This window comes from Ambystoma mexicanum, chromosome 11 (assembly GCF_040938575.1).
Source record: "Ambystoma mexicanum isolate Mex_15411 chromosome 11, UKY_AmexF1_1, whole genome shotgun sequence".
NCBI lineage: Eukaryota > Metazoa > Chordata > Amphibia > Caudata > Ambystomatidae > Ambystoma > Ambystoma mexicanum.
Genome location: NC_090934.1, coordinates 1,467,420,332 through 1,467,441,429, shown reverse-complemented (window position 1 = coordinate 1,467,441,429; position 21,098 = coordinate 1,467,420,332). Strand labels below are relative to the sequence as shown.

The following is a 21,098-nucleotide window of genomic DNA, read 5'->3' as shown; positions in this document are numbered from 1 at the left end:
AATCCAGTGGCTGCTGGTGGGTAAAATGCAATACACAGCGCAGGCTGCACACAGGCAATCCAGTGGATGCAGGTGGGTAGAATGCAATACACAGCACAGGCTGCACACAGGCAATCCAGTGGATGCGGGTGGGTAGAATGCAATACACAGCACAGGCTGCACACAGGCAATCCAGTGGATGCGGGTGGGTAAAATGCACAGCACAGGCTGCACACAGGCAATCCAGTGGATGCGGGTAGGTAAAATGCACAGCACAGGCTGCACACAGGCAATCCAGTGGATGCGGGTAGGTAAAATGCAATACACAGCACAGGCTGCACACAGGAAATTCAGTGGATGCGGGTAGGTAAAATGCACAGCACAGGCTGCACACAGGCAATCCAGTGGCTGCTGGTGGGTAGAATGCAATACACAGCACAGGCTGCACACAGGCAATCCAGTGGCTGCTGGTGGGTAGAATGCAATACACAGCACAGGCTGCACACAGGCAATCCAGTGGCTGCTGGTGGGTAGAATGCAATACACAGCACAGGCTGCACACAGGCAATCTAGTGGCTGCGGATAGGTAAAATGCAATACACAGCACAGGCTGCACACAGGCAATCCAGTGGATGCAGGTGGGTAGAATGCAATACACAGCACAGGCTGCACACAGGCAATCCAGTGGCTGCTGGTGGGTAAAATGCAATACACAGCACAGGCTGCACACAGGCAATCCAGTGGCTGCTGGTGGGTAGAATGCAATACACAGCACAGGCTGCACACAGGCAATCCAGTGGATGCAGGTGGGTAGAATGCAATACACAGCACAGGCTGCACACAGGCAATCCAGTGGATGCAGTGGATGCAGGTGGGTAGAATGCAATACACAGCACAGGCTGCACACAGGCAATCCAGTGGATGCAGGTGGGTAGAATGCAATACACAGCACAGGCTGCACACAGGCAATCCAGTGGATGCAGGTGGGTAGAATGCAATACACAGCACAGGCTGCACACAGGCAATCCAGTGGATGCGGGTGGGTAGAATGCAATACACAGCACAGGCTGCACACAGGCAACCCAGTGGCTGCTGGTAGGTGCAATACACAGCGCAGGCTGCACACAGGCAATCCAGTGGCTGCTGGTAGGTAAAATGCGATACACAGCACAGGCTGCACACAGGCAATCCAGTAGATGCAGGTGGGTAGAATGCAATACACAGCACAGGCTGCACACAGGCAATCCAGTGGCTGCTGGTGGGTAAAATGCAATACACAGCACAGGCTGCACACAGGCAATCCAGTGGATGCAGGTGGGTAAAATGCAATACACAGCACAGGCTGCACACAGGCAATCCAGTGGATGCAGGTGGGTAGAATGCAATACACAGCACAGGCTGCACACAGGCAATCCAGTGGATGCAGGTGGGTACAATGCAATACACAGCACAGGCTGCACACAGGCAATCCAGTGGATGCGGGTAGGTAAAATGCACAGCACAGGCTGCACACAGGCAATCCAGTGGATGCTGGTAGGTAAAATGCGATACACAGCACAGGCTGCACACAGGCAATCCAGTAGATGCAGGTGGGTAAAATGCAATACACAGCACAGGCTGCACACAGGCAATCCAGTGGATGCAGGTGGGTAGAATGCAATACACAGCACAGGCTGCACACAGGCAATCCAGTGGATGCAGGTGGGTACAATGCAATACACAGCACAGGCTGCACACAGGCAATCCAGTGGATGCGGGTAGGTAAAATGCACAGCACAGGCTGCACACAGGCAATCCAGTGGATGCGGGTAGGTAAAATGCACAGCACAGGCTGCACACAGGCAATCCAGTGGATGCGGGTAGGTAAAATGCACAGCACAGGCTGCACACAGGCAATCCAGTGGATGCAGTTAGGTAAAATGCACAGCACAGGCTGCACACAGGCAATCCAGTGGCTGCTGGTGGGTAGAATGCAATACACAGCACAGGCTGCACACAGGCAATCCAGTGGCTGCTGGTGGGTAGAATGCAATACACAGCACAGGCTGCACACAGGCAATCTAGTGGCTGCGGATAGGTAAAATGCAATACACAGCACAGGCTGCACACAGGCAATCTAGTGGCTGCGGATAGGTAAAATGCAATACACAGCACAGGCTGCACACAGGCAATCCAGTGGCTGCGGATAGGTAAAATGCAATACACAGCACAGGCTGCACACAGGCAATCCAGTGGATGCAGGTGGGTAGAATGCAATACACAGCACAGGCTGCACACAGGCAATCCAGAGGATTCAGGTGGGTAGAATGCAATACACAGCACAGGCTGCACACAGGCAATCCAGTGGATGCAGGTGGGTAGAATGCAACACAGCACAGGCTGCACACAGGCAATCCAGTGGCTGCTGGTGGGTAGAATGCAATACACAGCACAGGCTGCACACAGGCAATCCAGTGGATGCAGGTGGGTAGAATGCAATACACAGCACAGGCTGCACACAGGCAATCCAGTGGATGCAGGTGGGAAGAATGCAATACACAGCACAGGCTGCACACAGGCAATCCAGTGGCTGCAGGTGGGCAGAATGCAATACACAGCACAGGCTGCACACAGGCAATCCAGTGGCTGCAGGTGGGTAAAATGCAATACACAGCACAGGCTGCACACAGGCAATCCAGTGGATGCAGGTGGGTAGAATGCAATACACAGCACAGGCTGCACACAGGCAATCCAGTGGATGCAGGTGGGTAGAATGCAATACACAGCACAGGCTGCACACAGGCAATCCAGTGGATGCAGGTGGGTAGAATGCAATACACAGCACAGGCTGCACACAGGCAATCCAGTGGATGCAGGTGGGTAGAATGCAATACACAGCACAGGCTGCACACAGGCAATCCAGTGGCTGCTGGTGGGTAGAATGCAATACACAGCACAGGCTGCACACAGGCAATCCAGTGGATGCAGGTGGGTAGAATGCAATACACAGCACAGGCTGCACACAGGCAATCCAGTGGATGCAGGTGGGTAGAATGCAATACACAGCACAGGCTGCACACAGGCAATCCAGTGGCTGCTGGTGGGTAGAATGCAATACACAGCACAGGCTGCACACAGGCAATCCAGTGGATGCGGATAGGTAAAATGCAATACACAGCACAGGCTGCACACAGGCAATCCAGTGGCTGCTGGTGGGTAGAATGCAATACACAGCACAGGCTGCACACAGGCAATCCAGTGGCTGCTGGTAGGTGCAATGCACAGCACAGGCTGTGGAAAGTCAATCCAGTGGTTACAACAGAAGGCGGGTATAGAAAGGAAGGTGCAATGGGTCGTAAAGCGAAGGGCTGAGAGTGACTGTCCAGCATAGGGCGCAAGGTTACATAAGGTGAGTTATCACAAGGTGCGTTCAGTAGGCAGCATAATGCAGGGAAGGTGCAGTAAAGGGCTAAGAAGGTAGCAGGCGAGCAAGTCTAGTCGTGTCGTGTCACCACTGGTTAAGGGCCACTGCAGAGTGAAGCAAGACATGGTTCGCTAATACATCAACAGGAGGAGGGTGTAGTAGCATGAGGCGTGACGGTGAGGGAACCAGCCAGAGCGGCCATTGTTAACTGGGTCGAGTGGAGCATGTCGCGGAGGCAAGGGCAGGTGGCCGAGCCACAAGTCGTGTAGTTAGAGGGAGCACAAGGTCCGCACAGCCAAGGAGCAAAGCTCCACCCGGCAAAAGTGACGTGGAAACAGAGGAGGTAGCGGAGTAGTAGGGGACGGGTTGGCGGAGAACGTACCGCTACGCGAACAGGCAACGGGCCGATACAGGGATGCGGAAGTTGTGCTCTAAGCCAGTGTGAGAGGGCAATTAAGTAGAGAAAAGGGCAGCGCAACAAGGGTCAGCTCGTATACGCAGCGGCGAGAGTGGTGTAGAAGGAAGGAAGGAAGGTAAGAGGAGATAAGAGGAGCAGACAGGGGAAATGGGGGGATGTAACCTTCCCAGCACCCACCATACTAAGGGTTACCTGGGAAGAGCCTTGGAAAGAACTCCACCGATAACAGCAAGGCTAGAGAGTGCTGGGGAATGGACTTTCAGGCCATACAATTCCCAAGGTGGCAGGGGGCACGGAAACGGGCAAGTACACTTGTGCCCTTCACTCAGATTTTCTGAGTGACCACTCCAGAGTTACTCGGTTGCAGGGTAGATTTACTTCTGCCATCAGTCTCGTCGAGGGGTTTCCGGTGCAGCGGCTAAAGATGGTGTCGGATTGGGTCCGGCTATGAAGCGGTTCAGAGCTCCAGTTCTGGGACCACTCTGGCAGACTTGCAGCTGGATAAGCCAGCCATCTCAGGACAGCAGGTCCCATGACATGAAGCAACCCCCCATGGGCATGGCAGAAGTAGGGCAGTGTCCAAGAAACCCAGTCGGGGGTCAGCAGGTGGGAATCGTGGCAGCAGTAAAGATGTGGCTCCGGGGAGTCTCCTCTTTGTCCAGGAGAGATGATCCTGGGCCACAAGTTGGCGACATCCAGAGTCCCGAGCTCCATCTGTTGACCGCCACTGATGGAGCAGAGAGGCCTGGTCTTTGGAAGGGCAGCCCAGGTTGTGCGACACTTCCAGCCACATTTGACAGGAGGCTTCTGGTGATGGCATGGGACTGCAGGGGATGGGGTATACACAGTCACCCTCCTTGCTCCCTGCAAAGAGTCTTGTAGTGGTGAGCCGTGCCTTGGTTCCATGTGTTAATATCCCCGCAAAAATATCGTCATACAAAAATATCGCCATATTCTTGTGGCGATATTAAGGCTTGTAACCTGCGGGGGGCACCCGTGCATTATTTTTAAAGGAGCGGAGGACATGCCCCCAACCCCTGCTCCCAAGAACCACAAAATATAACCCCCTCCCCCCCAAAATATCGCCTATGGCCATTCCAGGCGACCATTGTACGGCAATATTTTTGGTGGGGATAATATGTAGTGATACCCATGCGTTTTGGTGCAGGTAGCCAGCCTACAACACATGCCCGCGTAGGCAGTGATTATTATGCATGTGTAATTCACACAGCTCTTTGCATCCAAGCTACCAAAGTATACCTTGAAGATGATAGGTTGCTCATTTCTGAAGTAGCCATTATGACCTGCTCGCTAAGCTGTCTCTAACATCATTTATTTTTAGGGATTTTGGCAATCGGGCTTATTAATGAAGCGCTGGATGAAGGGGACTCTAAGAAAACCCTGGCAGCTCTGCAGCTACCTGCAGCGAAGCTCGAGGGAGTGGAACCAACGGTGGCGCATCACTACCAAGATACCCTGGTCCGAGCGAAGAGGGAAAAGGCCCAGGTAAGAAGTGCATGTGGTTGCTCCGCAGCCAGCGGCTCAGCAGGTCCTCAATGGGCAGGGAAACCGAGTGCAAGGATCAGAAGCAAGACACCTGTCAAAACTGCGCACGTATGCTGCACTTGCCCAGCAAAGTGCAGGAAGTACGAGTGGCTGAAAACTACAAAAACTGTTCAGCACTTATGTTTTACACAACGTTATGCTTCGTGGGAAGTATATTTATCCAAAATGATGCGTATTCACAAATTGGTATTGTTTATTGCTGAGGAGGTTTTCATGTGTGAGAAATGTTTCAGACCGGATGTTGTGTAACAATGTTTCCCTATAGGTCTTTTAATGTTGGGGAGATTTTTCATTATTGTGCCAAATCCCATCCATCTGTGAGACCCCCCAGCACTTTTTGCTGGACTCCTGGATCTTTTTGTCTGTTCTCCTGAATGAGGGGAGCCGCTGGTACTGGGAAGGTCTAGGACCCTCTCTCTGCTTCTTCTTGGCTCCGCAGCTCCCTAGTTGCGCCGTCTGATTCACGTGTGTTTCATTCTTGTCTTCCGAATTGAACTTGCTCTGTTTCTTGCATCGCAAATGATTTTCTTCCATCAGGGGTATTAGCGCTGTTCTACGGGCGAACTGCCCACCACCATTGATGTGTGGTCACGCCACCATCGAACTCCCCTTCCGCTCACTTTGTTTGTTCTCATACGCCAGTCTCCCAGTGTCTTTGGCTCCGCGTTGAAGCTCGACTGGCTTACACGGGCTCTGCGAGAGCTCTGTCTCCTTCCGCTCTGGTACGTACAGGGAGCTTCCCGTGGTTCTCTCTGCTTTCTGGCTTCTCGACATCGCTTGCCGTCTCTCTCCCTCTTGTTATATCGTCCCTTTCCAGCATCCTCGGCACAGTCCATTGGAGGGACTGATTGAAAGGGATAGTCTTAGTTTCCTGTTCGGCATGGCATAAGTCACCTTGAGGGCATTAGGGAGTTCCTAATGGGAACGGGAGTCTTTGTCCACAACAGGGGAGTCTATCCCTGTGAGGTCCCACTTACCTCGACTCCTAGGGAGGGTGTTGTGAAGTGGGCTCCCCTCCCTAGCCTCCGAAGGCGGTGGGTGTCCCCCTTGCGGAGAATGGACAAATTCCCTCAATTCGTCACAGTAGTTAATCCTAAACATTTATCAAGCATTGGCATGTTTTTTTAAGCCAAAATCAGTAACTTGCAGACATCAGGAAACTTTGCATAGGTGAATAGCGAGTATGTTTTGTTTTCTCCAATGTTTAGTTCGTAGCACGAGCAGCATCAGAATTAAACAGGTATATTTTTAATGGTGGGTGGAACTGTGTGCAGATTTTACTGAAAAGTGCAGGTCACCCGCGAACGTGGCAACCGCAAAGCTCTCCTAATTGGTTGTGTATTGAAAAATGCCACGTTTGTTTTTGAGCTGATGTTCTCAAGGTGCTGGATAGATTAGTTTAGTTTAGTTTCTTTATTTGTACCCCACACCGAACCCTCAGGTAACTGGGCACCAAAAACATATGCAAGTGTTACAGACAATTTAGAACAACTACAAAAACAACAACGATAAGTGCAGGTCGACCATGGTTACACGAGGGTCGAGAGAAACAGTTACAATACGAGAGAATCAGTAACAATACCAGGCTGCTAGTGTTAGACAAGATAGAAGAGATTAAGCAGGCAGAGTATTTTGAAGGGTAATATCGCTGGTCACTCTTATTTCTTACCAAAGAGCCAGCTCTTTACTTTGGCTCTAAAGGTCCAAAAAGAAGGTTCCAATTTGAGACTAATGGGTAAGGCGTTCCACTGTGTGGCGGCTAACACAGGGAAGCTTGCTCCCCTCGCTCTTTTTAGGAGGAATCTAGGAAAGGAAAGGTAGTGTGAGTTCACAGCTCTAGTTGGTCTTGTTGGTTGGCGTTTGTTGACTTTGTCTGCCAGGTGTTGAGCTTTGTGAGTGATGATGAGCGTGCGAAGGGCGATGCTCTCACGTACTGGTAGCCAGGGGGCGTCCTGTCTGAAGCTAGTGATGCGAGTAGATCCAGGGATTCTATATGCAGATCTTAAGGCATAATTCTGAAGGACCTGGAGTTTGTTGAGGTTCCTTTCAGAGGTGCCTAGGAAGAGGGTGTTGCAGTAGTCAATTTTGGACAACACTAGTGCCCTGGCTAAGGTAATGCAGCTACTAGGCGAGAGGAATGACTAGCAGGCGTTAATCAGCTTGTCAATGTAGGCAGTGGAGGAGGCAGTGGCATTCACTTGCTTGTTGAGAGAGAGGGTAGAAGTATACCCCCAAGGTTTTGATTTCTTTGGCCACTTTGATTGGGTTTCCATCAATGATGATGGATGCATAGTGGGGCTCTAATTTGTTAAGGCGTGTTTGGGAGCCGACGATCAGGAGCTCTGTTTTTTCGTAGTTGAGGCAAAGGCTGTGGTCTGCCATCCACGCCTGGATTTCCAAGTATATCTCGTTGATCTGTTTAGAATCATCTTCTTAGCACCCTGATAGCGTTATGAGAACCTGGGTGTCATCGGTGTAATCCGTCTATGTGACACCCAGGTTATCAAGACGGTCAAAAAGGATCTTAGTGAAGATGTTGTAAAGCGTTCACGAGACTCCCAAGCCTTGCGGTACGCCGCAGTGGATAGGAATTGGGTCAGCTGAGGCAGACGGTTTGAAGACTCAGTTGTGCGATTGGACAGGAATGATTGTATCCAGGTAGATGCGTTGCTGGAGAAGGCAGCTGCTGTAGACATGTGATCAGTTAGGATCTGATGATCGACCAGATCGAATGCTGCCCAGAAATCTAGCAGCAAGAGCATGGCAAGTTTACCATTGTCCTTAAATTGCAAATAAAGATGCCAATAATGGTGAGCCCTAACCTGTACCCCCGCCGCTATTGAATCTTCCAGTTGGCTGGCACTGATGGATAAAATGCACATGGCGGTGCTTACAGGCTTTTGGCGGAATCAGTGGAATCAGCATGAAGCTATTGGTGGTTGGGTTGTAAGGAAGGGGAAGAGGAAGGGGAAGAGGATGAGGATGAGTGGAACATACAGGTGTAAAGGCTTTATCTGGTATGGGCATGTCTGCACAGTGCTAAATGCAGAAAGAACGTGCCCATCCCACTCATGTCGCTGGGAACATAGCGCACAGAATACAGCATTTGCAGCAGTTGAATTATTGAAAGGAAGAGTTCTTTGCCACAGTAAAGAAAGGCTTGATTTCTGATTAGGTCATTGCTGGTCATTTTTTGTATTGGTCAAACAGCACGCCCAAAATTGCCCCAACCTAACCTGTGATTTCTCTCACGCTTGTACGTGGATCGTGGACCGTGGTGTGAGGTGTAAAAATAATGTAGAGAATTCACCAGAGGTGTAGCCCTCCCCTGCCTCTTTGTTTGGCTAATGCCATTCTCTACTCAACCACTGTAATTGTTGTTAAAAGATATACTTTATGGCTTGGTCACTTTCTGAAAGTACAGGATGGTTGTTGCTTGCCATATATTTTTCAAAATGGCTGACAGTCGTACAGGAGTTGGCCATCTCTAAAGCGCAATAGAAATAGAAAGAAGTGTTCTTGTCATCTTGCATTGATGTATTGTCTAGTGCTCTGCCTATTTTTTCAAGTTGTGTTTCTCTCTAATATGCATTGCTAGAATGTATTCTATGTACTGATTTTGTTTTTTTTTTCTAAATTCTTTTTTGTTTCTATTAATTTTATTGTTTTCCACCTCTATCTGAATTTTTAGTAATTTGAATTGACCTTTGTGGCTGAGGGGTAAACGTGCAGGCCGGAAACTGCGACCTGCCCCATGATGCATGCCCCAGGGGGGAATATGAACGATGACCCCCAGCCCACCCCCCCCCTAGGCTCCCTACTCAACCCCTTCCCTTTGCTCTACCTTCCTGAATTTTGTACTTGATCGATAAACCAAGGTCATGTCACATGGTGGTCAGTCCAATAGAGCAGTCCATACAGATACAGATCAAACCGTCTGCAGTGCCACAACCATGGAAGACACCAATTTTATGAGGAGAGTTGGTTTATCAAGTAGTGAAGTCTGTATCGTTCACTCATGCAGTTCATTTTGGGCCACAAACTCATGCCCTTGTGGGTCATAACATGTCAAGGAAACCCTGTGTATCAAAGAAAGGTCAAGCTGCCAATCACAAGTAGAGATGACTGCCCACTTGATGGAAACAAAATGGCAGACCAAGCAGGATTAAACTAATCTAGTGGAAGTTTGGCATGGCTGCAAGCCATATTAGGTGCCCAAGTTACAGCTCATGGACCACGTTCCTAATCACAAGTCCTGCTCAAACTGTAAGAGCCGGGAATGAGAGGCAGGCACAGAGAGCTCATAGTTTAGGCTATACACTTTTATTTCACAAAAAGGGGTTGGAAGAGGCCTGGCTATCACTATGCTATGAGGTGGTTTCCATACCTCAACAAAAACAAAATTTGTGTCTGTTGTCAAGATCAAAATGTCCTGTGACCGAAATCCTATTCTGGCCCCCACACTTTAAACATAACTCTAAGGTGAAAAGGCTAATGTGTTTAGCCTTGGTAGTGCCCAAATTGTAAATGTTTAAAAGTAAAGGTGTAACTTTAACAGAAAGGTTCCAAAGGATAGAATCCACAGTTCTAGGGGAGTATTCTCTTCCCCAGGTGTTCCTCTTTACCAACAGAACAGTTCTTAAGGGTATGATTCTTCCTTGAATGTCTCTGTACAACAACAGTGACTTGTATGTTAAGCAACTCGACTTCACCTGGTGTACTCTCCTGCCAGGCCTTTTCTTGTATACTTCATTTAACAATGCTTGCAAACTTAGCTTTGCCTGGTATGCTCTTTGGCCATGACTTTTTCATACGTCTCTCTTGACAAACTTGCAAACTTGATTCACAATAATATTTGGTGACCGGCTTCACACTTAATGTCTGCCTACTTTAATTACAATGTCTTGATTTCCCTGTTTGCCAATATCCATTACATGTTCTTTGGCTCACGTTCTCGTTTGTGTTCCTTTGCCCCGTTATTCTTATGTGTTCACTCTTACCCATAGTCTTCCAGGCATCTAGCACCCATCTCTCCCTCAGCTTATCTGTATCTTTGGTGCACAGTGTGTGGCGAGGCGTGCTTCTCTCCTGTTCGTGGTGTTCAGGTTTCTTCAGTGGTTGGCAGCTTCCTTGCGGCTTTCTTCCCGGTCGCTTCTCCACCGGTCTCTCTTTTCTCAGAGGCAGCTTTGTTCGCCTCTCGCTTCCCACTGGGCTCTCCCATGACTTCTGGCTTCTCTGGGATAGCTGCTTCCGCAGCTGGCTTCACGTTTGGGGATACTGCTCCCCAGCCACAGACAGGGCGGAGCTCCGAGAGAAAGCTGCCTCGGGCAGCATGACAAGGTGGTCCTTTTCTCTCTGTTGTCCTTTCGCTCCCGTTTTCCTTCCTCTTTGGTGGTCTTGCTCTTCAGGACTCCTCCAGGAAGCAGTCACCCCAGCTATGCATAATGTGCCTTTTAAAGTCCTGGCACCTATCAGCGGTTCTCCACAACTAGACCGCGTTATGTGCTTCTCACTGTCAGTGATCTTCATTGTTCTAAGCATCTCCCCCGTCGCAGTACTTTCATTGTATGGGAATGGCAATGAGTTTTAGGAAACCTATGCACAATGCAAGGGAAGATATCCACATTGGTTTCTCTGAGTGGTGGAAGGGAGTTATGGCAAGAAGCCATTAAGGCATGGGGAACAGAAGGGGTATCCCTGTAAGGCAAAGGGGGATACCATGTTCCATCCAGTGATGCATCACCCCCTTGAAAGTCACCTCCCGCCATGCGATCCTCCCTCATGTAGCCACCCACAGGGTTAGGATCAGGTAGCGACTGCTGTCCCCTGGACACAAGGGGAGAGGCTACAGCTGGGAAAGGAGTGATGACGCCCTCGGATTCATCACAAAACCCAGTTTGCACATGAAGCAAGACAACCAGTTGTATGTCCTTTGGCCCTTTTGGAAGGAAGATAAAGGGGAGCAGGAGGCGGGAGACAGTTTGGGAGTCAACGGTGCAGAGAGAGTAAGAGAGAGGCATAGAGAAGTTCTTATTGGAGTGGAGAGAAGGGCAGCCAGACAGGACAAGAGAAGCGAGGAGGCAAAGTACGAGCAGAGAAGGGAGAAGTGTGAGTGGAGGAGAGTGAAATGTGAGCCGAGTCTTCGGAGGAGAAAACGGCCTTAAGCACGGAGGAGGCAGAAGTGTGAGCAGCAACAGAAGAGTTAGAAGGAGAACCTATAAAGGAGGCGTAGAAGGGATGAGTTGGAGCAAAGGCTGGAAAGAGAGAAGTGAGAACCGAGGTGGAGGAGAAAGCAGCGAGGATGTGGATGCAGCAGGAGAAGAAGGCAAGAGCTAGGGAGGTGGAAAGGTCTATAATGTGGCGGAACGATTAAGGAAGAAAGGAGATTAAACCGGTGGGAGTCCTCCCAGTAGCAGGATGCCCCGGCAGAGACTGTATAATGGCAGTGTCTGGGACGGCTCACCATGAGGTGCCAGAGATGGCTGCAGGACAGCAAGGATGTGTCCATGCTTCCTAAGCTCATTTAGGGTCGCAGAACTAAGATCTTTCCTCCATCTCGAAAGCACTTGGATTAGTGTTGGATGGATGGATAGCTACGAGTGGCCCCGAGTTGAATGGGTTAAAGACGTGGTGCTGCTGTTTGACCCTGTTGCCTGTTTAACCAACACTGCCACCTGCTGACCCCCTATCTGCCCCTCTTCCACTTTCACACAAAGTGCAAAACATTGGTGTTCCCCTTTCCCAAAGGAGCACTATTTCAGGAGGAGGGTCTTTCTTGTTCAGAGCACCCATACATCTATTTGCCTCTGTTGTATGTAGTTTCATCAACTCTAAATTTGATTTTGCTAACTGCCTGAATGTGGGATGCCCGTAGTTCCACATGCACTAACTTTAAGAAGTCCAGAATGTGTCTGCCATGTTTGCAGGCCTAAATATAGCATTAATCCCCCGGCAGTCCAAGCGAGGGCAGAAAACGCGAGCACCGGGCCGTTACTCCCAGTTCCAGCTCTTGGAATAGGGGATTAAGACTATTAGCACCCCGGGTTTCCAAAGCGGTAACCCGGGCTGCTTAAAAAAAATTATTTTCTTTCGTTCAACAGGACGCGTGCGTTGTTGAACGAAGGATAATACTTTTCCAAGATGGCCGACATGGAAAGGGAAGCGGGGCTCTGTGTCTTTTAATAACTAATTCCGTCTTCTGCAGGGAGGACGCGGTGTATCTTGCATTCATGGACCTGAGCACGGCATTCGACAAGGTGGATAGATCAAAACTGTGGGACATGCTCGGGTACATGGGTTGCCCAAGGAATATTGTGTGTGTGCGCTGCGAGAACGTCACTCGGAGAACCGGGCGTGTGTGCGCAGTGGATCGGTGAGGTCATTGCACGGCGTGCTTCGACGTGGGGTGTGCGGTTCGCAAAGGGTGTGTTTTGGCCCCAATCTTGTTCACCCTTTACATTAACTTCCCCACGGGCCCTTCAGATTTTGATACATGCCTGTGTGGATTTTATGAATAATCTGGGGCTAAAAATCAACACTTCAAAATCTGCAGTAATGCAGGGGTAGGACGAGATCGGTGAAAATGCGTCCTGTGGCCTGTAATGGGGATATTATCCATATAGTAAAAGAATTCGACTATATGGGTGTTAGATTCTCAGAGTCGGTCACAGGCCGAGCTCATGTCAACAAACAATCCCTGAAGATGACCCAATATGTAGGAGGCATTTCTTGCTTCCTGTCTCGCTGTCAGGGACATCCCCTGAACCTAGTATCTGCACAGACCAAGGCTGTAACACTATATGGAGCACCGTTGTGGGGCTACACAAAAGTACCAGAGTTGCAGGTGACGGAAAATACGTTTTTCAGAAGATTGCTGGGATCCGCTGCCTGTGTTTCAGTCCACAGGGAACTGCGTATGGATTTTTGGGAGGACCAATGGTCGCTAGCTCCGATTATGCCGATGGGCTAATGAGCGTGCCACTTAGTCACTTCCTCATTAGGGCCGTCATGGATAGGGCTAATTGGTTAGCATTTATTGTTGCCTCCCTGTCCAGAAGTAGCCTATGAGTTCTCTCCAGCCATTTCGCTGACCTCTGGGCAATTGTGCTCCTATAAGCGCATTTTGAATCTGGCAATGATGGAGAAAAGGCACTCGATGGACCGTGTCCTTAATCGGGACAGAAATCATGCCGCCATGAGCAGGTGACCAAGATCCAGCCATATCTTCTGCTGAGTTCAAACAAGGGAGAGTGTTGGCTGATCACACAAACCAGATTTGACTGTTTACAGCTGAGGGGAAACACCGTAAATTGGGAAGGGTACCCCGATTCGTCAAGTTGCCCAGTTTGTGGGGCGGATAGAGAGGGTCTTAAGCACCTTATATTGTTTTGTCCAGTGTACAGAGATATTAGGAGGTCTACAATTTCACCGGGCCTCAGGTCATGGAATATATCTGTTCCCACGGGCTGGCTGTACTATTTCTTTTGGCAGCAGATTCTGTTTTGACGGCTTGGGCATTCCTGTCCTTCTTGAAGAGAGTTTTGTACTAGAGAAAGGGGATTTTGTTTTTTTAATGCTACAGGGCATGCACTGTACTTATATATGGGTGTATCTAAATTGGATTTATAATGTATTGATTATGGAGAGAACTTGGATATTGTGGTTTTATAGTTGTGAAGTGTCAGGCTTTCTCAAATCTGATGTTGTCCCCGGAAGCTGCTGAACCCCCGCAGTCCCCTTTGGATGCTAACCTCTTAACTGGTATCAAACAGTTCAGTTGAGAGCACCCCCAAGGGAAAGGGGGAAAATGGGACAAAATAATAAACTTCAGGTTTTGCTCAGCTTCTTTATCTGCCAACCTGTTGGTGAAAATAACAACAATTCACTTTAGTCACTAACCTTTGAATTCCTTGGCTCTGACTTCTCTTTATAAATTTAAGTAATTAAACTCGCCACCATACCTGATTATCCTCTGTGAATAACGTAGAGGACGTGTATGAATTCTACTGAAGAAAACATGAAAATAGAGTCTTAGATGCTCTTACTGATTTCTTCAATTCGGTTTTGCAACAAAACTGCTAATCTCTCTCAGTTAGGGAGTTTGTCTTCAAGCAGTTCAACTGTCTTTTGCCCAAACAACCCGCTGGAAATATTATACATGTAGGTTGTATTGGTGTCTAGCTTCAACACAAATTCCAAGAATGACACTCTAACTATTCAATTTAAAATTGTTTGTTTTCTGAATGTGTAAAAGTGTTCATTAATTGGATCTTTTGCTTGCAAAGAAGATCGCTCGTAAAAGAAGCGTTCCTTTTACCAGAATATGCGCATGCGTGAAGATATTGTTTACTCCTTCTAAAATGGAAGCGCACATGAACCAGGAATTGAGTTCAAAAATAAAACTGGCTTGGGCGCATGCGAAAAGGAATAGTCTTCCACTCTTCTTAATATGAATTGTTCAAACAGGAAAGGAGAAATTCCTCAGTTACGGAGACTAATCCTTGAAGAGGCAGCCCAGTGAGGATCACGCGCCAGGTTAGAATGTTAGTAAATTAAACATAACGCATCGGAGTCGCGTGGCTACCACACTGTCACTTGCGCAGACAGTGTAAGATTTCTAACGCTAGTCCGACGCTAAGAAAAGCACTGTTACCGACAAAAGGTACAGTACTCAATAAACTTCTATACGGCCGAAAAAACACACGATGCTAAAATGAATAACAGACCTCCACACTCCAATTTGCCAGGTGCAAAAAATGTGACGCAGTTCAATTAATTTAAATACAGTTCTAGAAGTTCAAAAAATAAATTCTTGAAAGAACAAAAAGAACTACTATATAAACAAAAACTAAGAAAAACAGGAACAAGTTAATTAATAGTTTTGATATTTAACTCCTGCTTGATAATCATAAAATTCCATAAAAGATAATGAAATCACTTAGCTTGCTTCTTTCTTTCACCGGAACGTTTTCTAAGTTTCTTTTTAAATCTCCAACACTTTCCTGGTCCAAATAACTAATATTAGGCACAAAGGCCTAACTAAAGTTTTCTAAAACTTAAGAGCTTCAAACATAAGACCTTCCAGCTGGGCTTCTGACAATGAAAGGCGGTTTAGAATGTTCCAACAATGCCTTTCTTTTACTTCTGGCCAATCACTGATCCTTTTGGAATTCTCCATTTTGACTTGGGAAGCTCTCCACACTCTGCAGAGAAATTTAAGGCCCAAACCATACTTTATGTTAATCATATCCTCATTTCACCTCATTCATCCAAATCCCACGAAACCTGACAGTGAAGAACTGTGTATTTTTCTACTGTTATTTCTGTGTTTGATGGATGGATTTATCCGAATAAACATATTGACTGACAGACAAAATAAACGAGAAGGGGGTGGGGAAGAAGATGGCGGCGGGGAGAGCCGGCCGAGGCGGGATGGAACGCGGGCTTTCACCAGCAGTTCAAGTCCGCGTTCCTAGCCACCTGATTGTCTGGCTCCCCCTGCAAGGGTGCTAATAGACGTTAACCTCCTGAGGAGCCTCTACTGGCTCCCGGTTCTGGTCCAGGATAAAATCCAAAGTGCTATTCCAGACCTACACATGTTTCATTGATAGCCCTCCCTACCTCTACAGGACAGTCCCTTCCCAAGTCCCCACCACTGGCTCCTTCAGTCACCATTTCCTGTTCACATTTTTGGGATTGTGTGGCTGGCATTGTGTGCTCCCAGCCAACCCTCATTAGAAACGACTCCCTAACCTTAAAAAAAAAACTGCAATGCCGCTCTACCCTGTGCCTTAGGCTAGCCCAGCTCTCCTTGCCGCAAAAGTTAAATATAGGTTGAAAAGGGGACGCAACTAGATTTTTGCCTTTGCTAGGTTTGGGGTTCCTTTGGTGTTAATGGCCTATGTATAGGTTACTTCATTGATTGATATGATATGATAGGTTATCTACCTATCGCCCAGCACCCAGGGAGGAGAATAGACACCAAACCCACACTAGCATTAGTACACCTACAGAGCTCGCTAGACTAGAACGGCGAAGAGCAATTAGACACTTACTGGCCCTCATTACAACACTGGCGGTAACCCATGGCGCTATTAGCACCATGGTTGCTGCCGGTGTTGTAACGAGTCCACCATGGCGGAATGGGGAATTTCCACCCCATTCCAAGGTTGGCGGGGTGGTAATTCCCCATTGAACATTGGCCCTTCCCCATTCCCATTTTTGCCCCATAGGGCTCAATGGGACTGGGGAAGGCGGTAATTACGGTACCGCAAATTGCGGTACCGTAATTACCTCAAAGGTCCCTTTGCGGGTCCCTACTTTAACGGCTGGTCCAGAACAGCCGTTCAGGTCGGGTCCCGCAAAGGGACCTCGTAATTAGGCGCTAAGGGGTTAACGGCGCCGCAGCCTTTTACGGCGCTGTTAACCCCTTACCGCCAGGGTCCTAATGACCCCCACAGAGCGCTTTAGAACAGCACAGGGAGCGCTTCACACAAACCTAAAACCCTGCCAGGCGTAACCCCTTCGCCCACCCTGATGAGACTGAGAGGATTGGCGAGTGCCACACTCGGACAGAGCTCTGAATGTTAGCATGTTAAACTTCATACAACCCACTAACAAAAAACTGAGCATCTCTGCAGACTTAACTCACTCAAAAATCTCACACAACCATCTCTCGCACAACAACCCGCATGCACTTCACAACACCGCAACAACGCATAAGCCGCACCAACAGCACAAGAGGACTGAGATCGATTCGATGCTCGCACCAAAGCTCAGCACCCGGTGTACACCGAGTTGAAGCTGCCAACAGAACACCACTCCTCTCACTATCCTACTCCCGCTTCACCTGCTAACCCATCCCACCTTCTCATTTACAGATCCGCCAGAGCGCCTGGGGACCAATTCCGTTGGTGACCACCATGCGCGGTACAAATACCTTTAACATTTAACATAACGCGCTTAAATGCCCAGAGGTTTCTAAGCGCGGACCCGGGGATGGAACCTGTGGTGCTCCGTGTCGCCTTGCTTCCAAGGCGAGCGTGTTGCCGCTGAGCTATCCTCCCGAGAACTTCATGGTCAAGTTATTAATGTCTTGAAACATAGCCATAGCTTTGAATGTTTAGTGACCACACGTGCAATTGAGTACCCATATAGAAGATTCTTATGTATGTTTCAAAGGTTCAAACGTTTTTGTTTTTTTACATTCCATTTCTTTTGTCTTTTCTATGTTGTTTGGTCTTGTATGACCTCCACACGTGTGCACTGTAAAAATCAAACCGCTCCTTCAGTAACAGATGTTGTAGAGTGTCTGGAAAGACTGTAGAGTTTGTGTATCCTCTGCTCTTCACAGCCATCAGTGTGCCTGGGGCTCCGCTGTGTCTTCTGCATTGTGTGAAAGCTAAGATTTAGTGACAAACATTGTTATCCATATGTTGACCTCAATTGCTGCATGTTGCACCCTCCCCGCTAGTGTAGCTGTTCAAGCGTTAATGCCGTTTAGTTGTGGTTTGTTGAACAGCTGGGATGATTTTAGGGATCAAACAGGTAAGGGATTTGTGAACTAATTGCTTTGTGATATCATTTCTAGATTAATGCTGTCTGTCCATCTAAGAGGGATTGTGAGGCCTTCCAAACACTGAGTTACCAATCCTGGAGAAACCACCAGATTCTGTCCCCTATCCTGGGTGCCTGACAAACACCTGACAAATGCTAAACATTCATCGACAGGAGTTACTCTGAGTGTCCTAGCAAGGCCCGCTGAGTGCAGCACCTGGCCATGAGTTACGCTGAGTGTCCTAGCAAGGCCCGCTGAGTGCAGCATCTGGCCATGAGTTACGCTGAGTGTCCTAGCAAGGCCCGCTGAGTGCAGCACCTGGCCATGAGTTACGCTGAGTGTCCTAGCAAGGCCCGCTGAGTGCAGCACCTGGCCATGAGTTACGCTGAGTGTCCTAGCAAGGCCCGCTGAGTGCAGCACCTGGCATAAGTTACGCTGAGTGTCCTAGCAAGGCCCGCTGAGTGCAGCACCTGGCCATGAGTTATGCTGAGCGGCAAAGGTCCTAGCAAGGTCCGCTGAGTGCCGCACCTGGCCATGTGTTATGCTGAGCGGCAAAGGTCCTATCAAGGCCCGCTGAGTGCCGCACCTGGCCATGTGTTATGCTGAGCGGCAAAGGACCTAGCAAGGCCCGGTGAGTGCCGCACCTGGCCATGTGTCATGCTGAGCGGCAAAGGTCCTAGCAAGGCCTGCTGAGTGCAGCGCCTGGCCATGAGTTACGCTGAGCGGCAAAGGACCTAGCAAGTCCCACTGAGTGCAGCACCTGGCATGAGTTAAGCTGATGGGCAAAGGTCCTAGCAAGGCCCACTGAGTGCAGCACCTGGACAGGAGTTAAGCTGACGGGCAAAGGTCCTAGCAAGGCCCACTGAGTGCAGCACCTGGACAGGTTATAGTGAGGTTTGAGATGGCGCTCAACCAGCCTACCAGCAAACTAGGAAAGGTGAAGTGTGAGTGCTTGCGTTTTTCTTACCTCAGGCAGTGCTTTCTCACCCCACACCGTGGCCCTCGTGCTCTGCGTACGGTAATGCGTGGAGTCCACAGACTGCCTCATGCCCTCATCTGCGTATTCCCGGATCCTTGTTGTGCACAGGGGGCAATGTTTCTATTTGCAGATTGAGGGGGCGATGGGCGGGGGTGGAAATGAGGAAGGGGCGCCCTGCAGGGGCCAGTTTCAGGAGTGTGGGTCGGGCTGTTTTGCCTTGTGAGGCGTTTTCACGCTTTGCTGCAACTTCCAGTGATTTGGGGTGCCTCGCCTTGCCAGGCCCTGCTAAACGTGGCTGGGGTGGTTGCCCCCTCGCTACCCTTTCCTTTCTCGTATACCGCTCCTCGGTTCCCCGCTGCGAGTTCTTCCCACGTGCCCACTGTCACTGTGCCCCTCTGTGGTTTCCCTCCCGCGCTTCCCACTGTCATTTCCGCCCCCCTGTTGCATGGCACCCCTGTGAGGGGCCATGGTACATTCCACGGAGTTGTGTGGTCACATGGTTACCCATGTGACCAACCTAATAAAAGGTCCGAGCCGCTTCTGGCTCGGCAGTCACGAGTGAACCTGACTCCGCGTGGTGTGTTGTGTTGGTGCCGGGGGGGTGCCTCGCCACGTGTGCTGGGCCCAAGGTCGGGGCCCAGCTTGAGGACGGTGCCCCTGCCGGGCAACGCCGTCCGGACGGTGCCCCTGCCGGGCAACGCCGTCCCTGTGGGTCCCCCAGCCATGTGAGGCGGGTTGGGGATGCGACCCCGGCCTGGGTGCCCCCAGAGCCGGGGCCGCGGTAAGCCGGTTGCCTGCCGGCCATGTGTGGCGCTCCGGTGTCCCGGAGCGGGTGGGATGAACCCCCACCCTTCATCACGCGGCGTGATCGCCGCACTGCAGCGTGTGGTGTCGGGCGCTACCCGACACGAGTGTGGGGCTGCCCGGTGGACCGGGACAGCCCCCAACACCCCCCATCCCCCAGTGCCCAGTCCAGTTCATGTTGTAGGCCCCTGGGGGCCAATGCAGTGTGCGTGGCTGGCTGGAAGACTGTGCCCTTGGACCTCATGCCTCATCTAAAGGGCTGTGGCTTGCCTGGACGCGCTGCTGGTGTTGCAGGTGGGCCCCAGGCGCAGGCATGCACAGGGCCCACTAGGCCCAAAGGCTCGGGGCCCTTGCGCTGGCAGTCCTGCATTTCCAAGGGCTCAGGGGGGAGGCTTGCAGCGAGGGGATGGGGTCCCGAGGCGTGGCGTGCACTTGCTTCGTGCTGCATGGCGGCGAGCCTCGAGTTCGCGGACTCTGGGTGCTGGCTGCTGCATGAGGGCGCCGAGGGGGTCTGGAAAGAGTTAACACATCTAAGGAACTGACTCCGGGGGCAGGCATTTCCTCCAGCTGCGGCACCGGGGCGAGGGCGACACAGGCCATTCTTTCAGTGAGCGCCAGTGGATGGTGCCAGGCTGGGCTGCCCTCCTGCCCGAGGATAAAACGGCCTTATTTAGGCATCAGCGCGGCTTCTCGACCACCCTCCCAGCCCCCCCCCCCCCCCCCCGCCAGCTGCTGCTGCAGAGGGAGTCATTTTTAAACATTCAGAAACACGCTCTGCAGAGAACTGGTCTGAAAACGTGAAATCCTGAGGTTACTAGGCGCTATTTGCGTCTGCTCGCGAAACCATGGCAACATACACATAATCACTTTCTTCTGAGCTGGTGGACTCCCTCCCGTCCAATCAAAGGGCTGTTTACACCCTTAATTGAGTGCTTGTTTTCAGCAGGACATTGTGACGTGGGTGTGGGTGTCGGGTGTGAAGTTCACTGGCAATTCTGAGCGATTCTTTCCTGGGAATCGGGCACCGCGCGCATGTTAATGACCCTTCGGTCCTCCCAGGAGGCCTGGGCCACAGGAATATTAATTCGGGCTCGATCTTTGATTAAAACCACCTGATTAAGTAGATTAATGACGTGCCATTTAGCGCGTCCTTCCTTGCATGCAAAACATCCCGCAGCAAGCTGCAATTTTAATTTACCACTAACACATACGTGCAATGGAAAGTTTTCAGTGTCAGCCAATGGCTTGTGTGATGCGGCGCCAAAGCTCAAATAAGTGAATTAGGAAAAACTACCCATCAGCGTAAGACTGCTTATTGTCCTGAGTGCAAGATTGCTTTCTTAGGAAGGGTGCACCTGTGAAAGCTTCTGCGGCCTGTATCCGGGATGAGTGT

At 50.0% G+C, this 21,098-nt stretch overlaps 1 protein-coding gene across 2 annotated transcripts in view; it reads left to right on the top strand.

Annotated features, from left to right (window-relative positions):
- The window catches only part of IQGAP1 (IQ motif containing GTPase activating protein 1), a 473,401-nt gene that overhangs the window by 288,936 nt on the left and 163,367 nt on the right, over positions 1-21,098 (top strand). For both annotated transcript variants that reach the window (XM_069625145.1, XM_069625146.1), the window contains one exon: positions 5,143-5,306. In XM_069625145.1, coding sequence (XP_069481246.1) covers positions 5,143-5,306 — 164 coding nt within the window. The remainder of the gene's footprint in view (positions 1-5,142; positions 5,307-21,098) is intronic.